At 38.1% G+C, this 13,180-nt stretch overlaps 1 protein-coding gene across 1 annotated transcript in view; it reads left to right on the top strand.

Annotated features, from left to right (window-relative positions):
• The window catches only part of Cngb3 (cyclic nucleotide gated channel subunit beta 3), a 170,418-nt gene that overhangs the window by 14,702 nt on the left and 142,536 nt on the right, over window positions 1–13,180 (top strand). Inside the window, exon 3 of the mRNA XM_052717246.1 lies at window positions 9,729–9,855. Within this exon, the coding sequence (XP_052573206.1) occupies window positions 9,729–9,855 (127 nt within the window). The remainder of the gene's footprint in view (window positions 1–9,728; window positions 9,856–13,180) is intronic.

Consider the following 13,180-nt stretch of genomic DNA (forward strand, 5'->3'; position numbering starts at 1 on the left):
ATAGGAAAAAACAAATAAAAAAGAAAAAAAACAAAATGAACAAACAAAAAAGAAAAATAAAACACAGAGAAAGAGCAATGTGTGCTCGTATGTGTGTGCCCACACACAACATAAACTCAAAATGTGAAATTATAAGAAAAAAACAAAAGCCAATGCTAAGTTTTTAATGCTCAAGTGTTTCCTTCCTTTCTTTTTTTTTTTAATAACTGAAACAAAATTCTGAGCTCTTGCCCCATTTTGTACAAAAGATAATACAGGGAGCTCTAAACAAACACTTAGCAGGTGCTCAGTGTTAGTCATACAAGGGAAAACTGATACGGGCAAAGCTCTGAGTCTGGCAATGTTTCAGTCAGCCCCTTCCTTATTCTTCTCTTCCTCTCTGCTAATCATGCCTCCCCGACTGCTGCTTTGTTTTGTTTTTGTGTGAAATACATTTATTTTGTTTTTGTTTTGTTTTTTCCTTTTATTGAAAATCGTTGTTGTTTTTTTCTCACATAATATATCCTGATTATGGTTTCACCTCCCTACATGCTTCCCAGGTTTTTGCCACCTCCTCCCCAATCCAGATCCACTCCCTTTCTGTCTCTCAGAAGACAAACAGGCCTCTAATGGATAATAATAAAATAAGATAAAATCAAACTGGGAGGAGTAGAGGGAAGGGAAACCATAATCAGGATATATTATGTGAGAAATGAATCTATTTTCAATAAAAGGAAAAAACTGTTAAGGAAAGAAAGAAATCAGTCTTCAGTCTTGGCAGTAATAATTAACACATATGATTTAATTTTCCCTGTGGGTAGTATTAAAATAAACAGACTGTACTAAAATTCACTAGTCTGAAAAGCTTCTCTATGTAAGACCAATCAGTTTGACTGGAACCCAGGAAGGTCTTTGTGGCTTATTTTAGTAGTGTGTCCACCTCTACAGCTATTAGCTATATTCATCAATGAAACAGTAATATGTGAGTATGTTTAATTATGAATCTTTTATTCAAACTATTCCAGCATTTCTCTGCTTCATCCAAGCAAAATCCAGTGTTATATAGTAAACAATTCCATTTACAGAACTCAAGTATGCTTTCAAAATGATATCAGCTACAATGATAGACAAATTAATTGAGAAACAATAAACTTGGCATGTGAAATTTCTGAAAATAGCAAAAAACAAATAGGAATGATTCTTCTGATTTTCAGTGACACAGGGCATCTCAGGGACGGGAGGTCACCATAGGAAACTTATGAGTAACTGGAGCTAAGGAGACCCATGGGAGTAGAGGGGCAGGACTAAGTGCTAACTGAACCTTTGCCTCTCACTCATGGCGAACCTGGCCTTATTTCCAGTCAGCAGTTTCCTCTGCCTGTTCACTCTGCACGTCTTTAATTTCCAGGTACTTATCTCCAAGTCCAAATTACAGTATGAACCCTCTCAGTTTTAGATAACACAGATCCCTTCACACCATCACATGTATCACCAACCGACTGGGAACAGGCCACACTCTTTAGGTCAAGTCTCCAGCCATGTGCACCATCAGTGAGCATTCCTGCATGGGATGCAGAAAAAGCTGCTTCACTGAAAAGAGAGAACCAAACAAGGAGAAATTATGCTTAGAAAATACACCCTGTTAGAAATATCCAAGAGAAGATCACACTCTGCTTTATAATGACTGTTACTACTAATCTCATAAATTAAGAGAGTCTAACCAACATAGAGATGATGACTTTTCTTTTACACACTATTTTTTATGCTTTGCATGATTTAAATATGCTTGCAATTCAATTAAATTGCTTTTTTGTATTTTTTCTGCTAAGGAATGCAGCTGACTCATAAGAAATTACATTATGTTTGCCTGAGTCTGAGGCAGTATTAAGTAAATGGAAGCTCGTGTATGATCCACATATAAAACTGCTGAGCAGACCTGAAAAAGTTAATATAAACTTTTTTTAAAGGCAATTATCCAGTCTGACTGAAGGAACACTTTGTGTTTATATTGAATTTTTCTCAAATGGAGTCTTTATCTAATCCTCACAGAAATCCCCAAGACAAAAATATTTCTCATTTTATGGATGAAGAAACTGCTACAGAAAAAATTACTTACCCAGCATCAGCCAGAGAATTCATGATGTAAGGATTAGAGCTCTTTGTTCAATACCTGGTGCTAGTAACGCACGAAATTCCTTAATATCTGCTCATAGAATGTGTTTTCTAGATGAATTAATTTCAAGAAAAAGGCCCTTAAAACCAAGTGTTGCATTGAGACAAGACCCCATGATCCTTACATTACCAGAGCCGCCTTAGATAGAGTCACACTCTTTATGCTGGATTTGTTCCTTTTTATACTTGAGACAATATATTCCATAGTTTAGAAAAAACCTCAAATATCCCTTCAAGTCTTTATATCACTTTAAGTTTAAGCAGGGATATAAGAACTCTGCCTCACGTTACTTTCTATAGCCTAGTGTCTAAATTCCTCCTGAGTATCTCCATCCCAGGAGGCACATTGCCTCCCAAAGCAACAGAATAGTTGCTAGAATGCTTTGTAAATCCATGGAAAGATCCATATTTTGCCTCCATAAGAGTTGAGTCTATACTTATCTCTTTATAAAAACTCCTCAATGAATTTGCAATGACTCTAAGATCATTCATATATATGAGTGATTCACACACACACATCTCCATATTGGGGGACACGTGTGCTGCACTTGTGTGTGTGTGTGTGTGTGTGTGTGTGTGTGTGTGTGTGTGTGTGTGTATGTGTGTGTGTGTATGTGTGTGTGTGTGTGTGTGTGTGTGTGTGTGTGTGTGTGTGTACTAGAAGTTGTGGTTGCTGCTCCAGCCCCACAGCACCCTAGATCTTTGACGACAAACACAAACTTCATGCCTAGCTTTCAGTTGAATGCTGGAGATATAAACTCAGGTCCTCACACTTGAGCAGCGGACACTTCACTCACTAAGGTACCTTAGATTTTAACTACATTTCTTTAAACATTCTCTAAATGGGCTGATTTCCAGTATTCTTACCAAAGCTGGAGCCTTTGGGTTTTCAAGGTAACCTCCTCTAAATTTTGTATTTTGCTTGTGCGTATATGACTATCAGACATGGCTCTTTCTCCTCTTGAGAATAATACTTTAGGATAAGTTACATTGTTGTCGTGTTTGCCATCTTCTTTCCTGTCATTTGACAAATCACAGATATATAATACAATTTTAAGAATAGTGAGAAATTATTCTAAGAATTGATGCAGTTGAGCATCTATGAATTAGCCACATGGTAAGTAAAAACCACAATCATGGCTGCCATAAGACAACACTAATTATGCATTTCTTATCATTACAGTAATCCTAAATGACCATTCACTGAGTAAAAGTATCATTCATGCATCTAATAGAAATATGAAAACTTCAGAGAAAACAAACATGGCAGCAGTCAGCAGCTCCTGCTGAGGAGCTCTATAGAGTCTAAGAGGCTCCAAGGGGTGTTGTGGCTGTGGAAAAGGAGTCAGCAGAGCCTGCAGTAGCTCTGACACAACCAAAAAAAAGAAAGTTCTTGGGAAAGATGCTTTTAAAAAGTGGACTCACAAAACTGGAAAGAAAGATGGCGGAACAGAACCGCACAAGGGAGAATAAAGAATCTTTACCCTTCACTGCCGAGTCTCAGCCAGCAGCTAGGATGACAGGAAGTTAGTAGACTCCTGACATGGATGCTAGGAACAAAACTTAGGTCTTCTGCAAGAGCAGCAAGCACTCTTAACTTCTAAGCCATCTCTCCAGACCCTGTTCTGGTTTCTCAATGAAAGATTTAACTTTGAGACAGAATCTACAATGTACTTGGTATCCTATAATTAGAAATTCAGCTAAAAGAAATCATCCCCTATGAAAGCCTTCCAACAATGAAAGCTTTTAAAATTTTCTGTTTTCATATGCATCCAAAAGAAAAGAACCAGTTGAATATTTTCTCACTGAAATCTTATTCTAAAGTAGGTTTCCCTTGAATCCTTCTTCTTCTAGCATCTAGTTGGTGCTACTGACAAAATGCAAAAGGTTAATGTGCTTCACATCATTTACTTCTTGACTTAAAGACAGGCAGATGTTTCACATCTGCTCAATCTCTGTGATGCACTGCTGTATCAGGCCCAGGCAAACTGGAAGTATATTACACAAACCCAGTGTGACATGCTGCCAGTCTGGAGACAGGTGTGTGGAGGGTAAACTCAATAGCAATAATTTTTACACATTCGTCAAAGGCAACTACATCATCACTTTAATTCCAAGTTCCAGTATATGCTATGGACACGAATTCTGGGTCAGAACTTGAGAAACTGCACTAATGAGATCTGGCAATAGTGACGTCATGTTCAAATAACAGGAAGACTTGCACTATCCATATGACGCTGTTGTCCATGTGTGAACTGAGGGCCAGCTCACTGTGTAGCTGACAAACTTGCCCTAGATCTGAGAACAGGATTTGCCTTATATTTTATATTTCTCTTTCATGAGGACAACGTAAAAACTCTGACCATCTGTTCTCATAAGTACCTTGCTATGTGGATAAAAAGACACTCTCACTGAACCACAGTTGATGAGTAACCTTCTGTTTTAATCCTCTTGTCTTGTTTTGTTTTGTTTAAGTTGTTCCACTTAGAGTTCAAGAACAGGCAATACTGAATTCTCATCTTCACCAACAAACTATTAAGTACTTGTTTCATAACTAATGGTCTATCTGCAAGTTGAAATAGACTTTAATTAATTCCTAAATCTCTTAGAATTGTCATAGAATCTGTGTCACTTAAGAAGGGTGTGGTGATGGCCATGGAAGATATGCCAAGGTGTTAGAATCCACTGACGAGTAATTCAAAATGTGCTGCTGATAGAGGTCTTGGTGAAAGAAAAGAACAATCATGTTATTATGACTAGCACAAAGCCATACTGCAGATGTACATGTGTTATAAATGTATGTGGTACAGTAGATATTTATATGGCTTTGTAAGAAAGAGTTAGCAGCAAAAGAGATGACTTAGTGGTTAAGAATGCTTGCTGCTCTTTCAGAGGATGCAAGTTCAATTCCCAGCACACAGATAAGACTCATAACCACTTGTAATTTTAGTTCCAAGGGATCCAAAGCCCTCTCCTGCCTTCATAGGCACCCTTACACTTGTGACATACTCTCACAAAGACACATACACATAATAAAAATAAATCCTTAATTAGGAAAGAAATAGTCAATAATATTCACACTGTTTTACAGATTCTACTAGGCCTAAATATTCACAGCTTTTAAATGTCATATTTCATGCTCTATTTTAAACATGTTTTTTGTTTTTCTTTTAAAAGAGGTGTTCCCACAAGGATATATGAACACAATGATCCATAACCACTATTTCATCCAGACATTTTGAGAAGCCCATTCCTCTCTCTCTCTCTCTCTCTCTCTCTCTCTCTCTCTCTCTCTCTCTCTCTCTCTCTCTCTGTGTGTGTGTGTCTGTGTGTGTTTGTGTGTGTCTGTGTGTGTGTGTGTGTGTCTCTGTCTGTGTGTGTGTTCAGTCTCCAGGTCCATAAATGCACTAGAATCCACTGATGGAGACTAAGAACTCTACTTTGAAATATACAGTAATTGTAATTGTGTCAGTGTGTATGGATATGAGAAAGTATAGGCTACCACATTTTTAGGTAACTAGAATTATATGCCATGATGTTGGAGGTATGAAGAAAAAATAATTATTTCATTGGACACAGAGGGAGCACAGATCCTTCTCCTGTGTTTCTATCAAACACAATTCAGGACCACTGAAAGTGCTGTTCTTTCAATATGAAAGCTATTGGCTACTGATGAACTAATTAATGCTCCATATGCATGTACCAGGACAGAGAATATGTTGCCCTGCAATTTGAGGGAAGAATTCAAACACATTTGAGTGTTTCTTCTAGAAGATGGTCCTTACATAGACTTTACTGTTGTAACTACACTGGTGCTCTTTAGCACTCTAAATAGTGTAAACACTTGGGGGAGTCCATTTAGACATAATGAGAATATATGTAGTACTGTGATTTCTATCTTGTAGAGAAGTACTATAAATCCAGGATAAAAGTAGGCCCCTGGGAAAGTCATGAGCTCAAGCTATGTTAGCCACAAACTTTTTAAAAATAGTAGGCAATGACTCAATTTTTATTCCTGAAACATATTCCTGAAGGCTTATTTCATTGTAAGATTTTAAGAAATTGAAATTTTTATGTTAAAGGTCTTATACAAAGAAAACTTTTACAATGTGATCACTCCTGATTTATCAATTTTATACATCTAAATTTCTAATATTAAGTAGGTTTATACTTTTTTATTTGTTTTACCTTTTATTGAAAATACATCCTTTTCTCATATAATATATCCTGTAAATGGATGTTTTCCTATCTAGAATGCCTGGACCCAAGCCACACAGAGGCTTATGTATAAATATAAATACTTGGCCAATAGCTGAGGCTTATTATCAACTAGCTCTTACATTTAAATTTACCCATTTCTATTAATCTACATTCTGCCACGTGGCTTGTGGCTTGTTACATCATTTTCTACACATTCTGCTTGCTCAGAGGCTGGTTGTTGTCTGCCATGACTGCTCTGACTCCACCCTTCTATCCCAGCATTTTCCCTATGTCTGGCTATCTTGCTCAATCTCTTTCTGCCCTGCTATCAGCTTTACTATTAACAATGAGAATAATCCCACAGCAATATCCTGATTACAGTTCCCCCTACCTCTACTCCTCCCAGTTCTTCCCCACATCCACTCCCAACACAATCCTGTAGATGTAATTCTGAATGGTTTTATTAAATAAGAAACACGGAGCCAAATGCAGAGATAAAAGCCCAAGAGATCAGAGGAGCAGCTAAGAGCTAAGACCAAGACCGCCTTCTTACCCCTTGCTGTCGCTATCGTCCTTCCCCTCTGAAAAAGACCTACTTCCTGTGTGTCTGTATTTTTATTGACTTTCTGTTCTGCCTTCTCATTAGTTGTAAACCCAACCACATGACATCCTTGTCACTGCCTGTCTATACAGACCTCCAGGTCTCTATGGTTGGTATTGAGATTAAAGGCATGTGTCTCCATGCTGGCTGTATCCTTGAACACACAGAGATCTGCCTGTCATGTGATCGGGATTAAGGGCATGTGCTACCACTGCCAGACTTCTGCTAAATGGCTTGCTATTAGCTCTGATCCCTAGGCAACTTTATTAACATACAAATAAAATCACATTTCAGCACAAATAAAATATCACCATATGATCCACTCCCTTTCTGTCTTTCATTAGAAAAGAACAGGCTTCTAAGAAATAATAAAACATGACAAAGTAAAATGTAATAAGATAAAACAAAAGCCATCACATCAAAGTTGGACAAGGCAAACCAACAAAAGGAAAAAAAAAAACAGGAGAAGGCACCAGAATCAGAGAGCCACTCATTCACATACTCAAGAGTCCCATAAAAATGCTAACTGAAAGCTGCAATATATACAGAGAGGACCTGGTAAAGACCTGTGCAGATCCTGTGCTTGCTTCTTCAGTTTCTCTGAGTTGATATGAACTTTGTTCATGCTGATTAGAGAGCTTTGTTTTCTTGGTGTCTTCCATCCCTTCTGGCTCTTATACTCTTTCTACCTCCTCTTCCAAAAGGTTCCCTGAGTTCTGAGGGGAGGGAGATTTGATGCAGATATCCCATTTAGAGCTGTGTATTCCAAGATATATCTCTCCTTCCCCCCTCTCTCTCTTCTCTCCATATTGTCTGCATGTAGGTGCCTGTATTTGTTGCCATTGGATGCAGGAAGAAGCTTCTCTGATGATGGCTGATGGCTGGATAAGGCACTAATCTATGATTATAGCAGAATATCATTTATCACTACTATTTTTAAGATCAGTAGTAATTGGTTTTACCTTAGATCTGTGGGCTATCTAGTCTCTGGTTCTTGGTCACCTAAGAAGTTTTGGGTATGGATTCCATCTCATGAAGTGAGCCTTAAGTCAAAGCAGATGTTGGTTGGTTACCCCTACAAGCTTTGTGCCACCATTGCACTAGCATATCTTTCAGGGATAATGGCGATGCAGACCAAAGGGCTTGTGACTAGGTTAGTAATTACATTTCTCTTTTGGCAGCCTGCATGGTACCTTCCTGTACCAAAGACACTAGGATGTAGGGGTGAAGGTTCTATACAAAAACCAGCTCTATCCCTGCATGTTCAATGACTTGTATAGGTATTGTCTTCAGCAATAGAGCCATGCTGTCAGTTTTTGGAGAGCAACCTATTATCTTGGCAACAGTGTGGGTTTGTATGGGATTTCCATGGGACCTCTTTGGCTGACAACTCAATTGGATGTAACACAGACCTGGTACTAGAAGCTTCGTTTGGTGACAAGATGGCCCAACTAGGACTCCATCTCCCCCATTATTTGTACAGTTTCTTAGGATTACTTTCCTAATTTTAGTAGGCTTCTATTGCACTAGATTTCCGTACACCCTCAAAAGCCCCTCAATTATAGCTATCTCCCTATATTACCTCCCTGATGTGGGATAATCTTTTTGTACACTGTGAAGATGTGTCTTTGCCAGGACCTTCTGATTGGTTTAATAAAGAACTGAATGGCCAATAGCTGGGCAGAATAGAATAGGTGGGACTTCCGGGGAAAGAAATGGACTCTGGGATAAATCTAGGTGCACAGGAGATGCCAGAGAGACATGGAAGGAGGCAGACATACATTATGAAGGAAAGGTAACAGGCCACATAGCAGAATGTAGGTTAATAAAAACAGGTTAATTTAAATTACAAGAGCTAGGTGGGAACAAGCCTAAGCTAAAGACCAAGCTTTCATAATTAATAATAAGTCTCCAAATCATTATTTTGAGAACTGGCAGACCAAGAAAAGTCTGATTACATCTCCCTCAAGCCTATCTTCCCTCCCCCTCACCACCTGATCCATTGCAGTACAATTATATTGATGATTAGGTCTTATTTACAATTTCTCAAGTACAGTACATCTGCTTAAAATAAATGAGACACTGTGGATAATGAATAACCACTCAAATGTGGTTTTATTCATCTTTTTACATTTTATAATTTCTTTTAATATTCAACTATTTACTTTCTTTCAAACCTCTATGATTCAGGTATTTACCAATGAGTTGATTATTCTCTGAGGAAATAACAACTCTTAATCTTAATTAGAAATTATATTTATAGATCTGATGGAAAAATTATTTCTGAACTGAAATTCGAGCTATTATATCCTACTTGGTGTTATTTCTATAGAAAGAATTCCAAAGCTACAGATACTCAAATCAAATTTAGAAATTTTATTTCATAAAAATTAGAGTATGAATTCTAAACTAATGCCAAGGATATAAAATGTCTGCCCTTTTCACTTTAATGAATCTAGCATGCATTAATTTTAGTCATGAATCATGAATACTGCAACAAAGACAACAATGCCTTTTGGGTGCTGACAACCCATTCTCTGCTGTGTTATTATTATAAGGCATTGACCATTTGAAATTTTTATCATGTAATAAACAAATTTTCAGTATACTTTTCATTGGCCTGACAAAATCTCCAGATTAGCCTTGCTGTGTGAGGAGTCCTCTTGGAAATTTTTTTTCTGGAGGAGAATCAGCATCTCTGTAGATTATGTTGCCAGATAAAACTGTGTCAAGAGTGGTATGAATTCTTCTGTTTAATGTAATTTATTTGCCATAGACAACATCACTGAGGAAGATTCCCTCCAAGATTTTACCACAAATCCTGACTCTGAGTGTCCAGCAGAACCCACTGGAACAGTGTCGGACATGGAACAAACCAGGACTAGGAGAGAAAGTCCAGTCAGGTAAGAACTTCATGAATCACATAGCATGGATTGGAGGTGTTCAGACAGCAGGGAAAGAGTGGGTTTCTATTTCCCTCTTCAGTTAAGCCAAAGGTTAAGTGAACCACACCAGAATCTTAGCCAGGAACCTGGATAAGAAATGAACAATTAACTCCATCCAGCAGTTCATTTTGCCTTATTGACCATCCATGGTTACTAGCCAATGTCCAGGCAGCCATTTGACTGTATCCCAAACCCACACACACACACAAAAACACTGCAGTCACGTGTGTGAGTCACCTTATCATCATGGAAACAGCCCACATATTTACTAGACATGTCGGCTTTAAAAATAATTTCCCATGTGCATGAAAAAAAATCACTATTTTTATTCTGTGAACATTTTAATATTCCAGAAGACCGATTATGATTTTCTTTGCTAGAGAAAGAACAACATGATAACCAAAGACAATTACAGAAACAGGCAATCTGTCTGCCACTGAAGGAATAGTTTTATAAATACTATGCATAAAATGACTTGAAATATTTCTCAAAGAGATGCCAATTTAAATGTGAATCTTTGAATTGAGAGAGAGAGAGAGAGAGAGAGAGAGAGAGAGAGAGAGAGAGAGAGAGAGAGAGAGAGAATAAAAGAAAACAAGCTAGGAGTGCCTTCTTTTTGCTACTTGGCATGGTATCATGTGCCCACTGAGTCAATTTGTATTGCTTAGCTATAGTTAAGGTAATTGCAATGGGTTTATGAAACAATAAAAACACAGGCTCATTTTGTAACAGGCAAGCAGAATTGTCATTTAAAAGGCAGTTAAAATAATCTACTCTTCCAACCCACCTCATCCCACTCTACACTACTTTCTTTCTGTGTCCATTGCCCATGGACTTTGTTAAACCATCTACTGTTTGTGGAAATCTTTATGATTATCTGGGATCCAGGGTACTGCTGAATGAACAGTACATGTTAGAGAATACATTGTCAATGAGCACAAACTTGGCTGTACATGAAGATAAACACAAGCTCTCTCTCTATCTCATACACAAAACAATACTTGATAAAAATAAAATCTAAAATATTATTTCTGCAGAGAAAAGATGCTAAATTCTGAGTTAAGGGTTAGATTTTACAACATAATACCCAAGTATTTATATTAGTTATATAATTGTTGATGTTTACAGGAGGCTTTTCATTGCTATTAGTGGGTCCCTATTATCTTTACCCTGCAGAAAAGCAACCAGGGCACAGAAAGGTTAATTAGTTTCCTATAGTAACAGGGTCAGCTCAGATAAAATTACATTGCAGAAGACTGAATTCCTGAGTGGTCCTTTCTCTTCCTTCCCACCAACACACTCTTCTTTAATCAGCAGCTTAACCTCTGAACTAACTTTCCTTTTTAGCATTTATTTTAACAGATTTAAATTTTTGCAATAAACTGTGGTAACAGCTTCTCAAAGGACTGAAGTGGAATCCATGCTGTTTTCTCTGCATGTACAACTCTCTCCCGCTCGTTTAGCCCTAACAAACCCTTTCCCATTCCTCGGTACCATCACATCCTTACTTCTTTGGAAGGCTTTCCCTGACCTTCCAAAAGGTCGTACTCACCTCTATAAGAGCTCTTCCGTGGTGTATATCTCTGCAGCTATTCATGTGATCATCTGACGTCATCAGGCTCCTCCTACTCCTCTTCCCCAGTGTATGCTTCATGAAACTAGGAATGATATCCCCAATACCCAGCTCAATGGTTGCCACAAATTAAACAATCAACAAATATTGATCAAATCAATCAGTGAATTAACCCAAGTATACTGGACTTCTTTCTCCAGAACTCCTCCTCAATTTTCACAATCACTAGGAGAGGGTTAAGTATAAACACCCAAGAGTCCCTACTCATTTTCAGCACCCATGGGAACAGTGGACATGGCCAGCACCTGATGAAGCTCTGGAGGAAGCACTGCTGCCTCAGTGGGCTCAGTGTGCGTTACTCTTCACTGGACTCTGATTAACCACAACTGCTCTGGGCTGAGAAGACAGTCGAACTCCAGTTAACTTTTGGCGGTCTGTCTGACGTCTCTCTCTGCAGTGTAGGCAATGCAGTTTGGGAATTCCCGACAAGCTGTGTACCACGCCCAAGCTAGCAAAATGCTTTCGCTTTCTTGGGGGTGGGGGACAGTTCATATCTTTTCTCAAAATTAAGAAAGAATAAAGCATACACTAAAAGGGCACACTGGAATCTGTGGTGACATATTGGATTAAAGCTAAAGGAAATGGCGTGATGCCATGTGGGAATCACAGTTCTCTAAGGTGACCTCATGTGAACCAGTGCTACCTAGCTAGAAAACTACAGAGCAGAGTTTTGCATGTGGCATCAAAAATAACTCTTGAAGGTAAATGTTATTGCACAATATTCCCATTGAATCAAATTCTTTTGTAACTTGCAGTTAATTTAAAGCAATATCTTTAACTTTGAGCAATAAAAATGTCTCCATACTTGAAAAACATTAAGGGTTTAGTTGATTATAACTATGTGAATAACTAGTCCTTGTCTCAATTTTTAATTTGGAAAAAATTAATAGTATTATTGATAAAAATCTAAATGCAAGATTCTTATTTGAAGTACACTTACTTTACTGTCTGGCCTAAGCTTTGGGCCAAAAGGAGATTATTAGGTCTGGAATAGTTAACAGGTATTTGGGGATATTGTACGATGGAGATTTGCAATTTCCCTGTAAAAATTGCAATGTGATATTACTGGTTGCATATTGATTCCTGTGGTGCTCAGAAGATGGGCAGAGGAGAATATCCTGATAAACTTGGGCATAGACACTGCCACCCACATCAGTCACAATTCTCCAGAACAGAACCAATAACATGTACACATAGATGGAAAAAATTATTAAGAATTGGCTCATGAGATAATAGAGGCTAAAAAGGCCTGGTCTTTATAGTCAGCAACCAGATACCCAGGAAAGGCAACCATAAAGCTCTAGAGCAAGGGAGAACCAGAGAAGTTCTGCCCCCAAACCAGCAAGCACAAGACTCAAAGAAGTTAGTTTTCAGTTTCCTGTGTAAAGACAGGAAAAGACAAATATTGAAACTCAAAAAGTTAGTCTCTGGAGACCTTCTGCTGGCTCTGTGACCCACTGGCATTGGGCGAGGCAATCTGCTTTGCTTGCTCTTATAACACACTTGTACTTTTCATCTAAAACACACCAGTAATGTTTTTCCGTGTATCAAGGTACCAGGGCCCTGTCAAGTTGATATATGATGTGAATTATCTCACCATCTCCATCCTGTTATACACATAAAGGAACTGAAGCTATGCAGATGCTGGTT

Source organism: Peromyscus californicus, unplaced genomic scaffold (assembly GCF_007827085.1).
Source record: "Peromyscus californicus insignis strain IS unplaced genomic scaffold, ASM782708v3 Scaffold_5__1_contigs__length_169319896, whole genome shotgun sequence".
NCBI classification, from domain to species: Eukaryota; Metazoa; Chordata; class Mammalia; order Rodentia; family Cricetidae; genus Peromyscus; species Peromyscus californicus.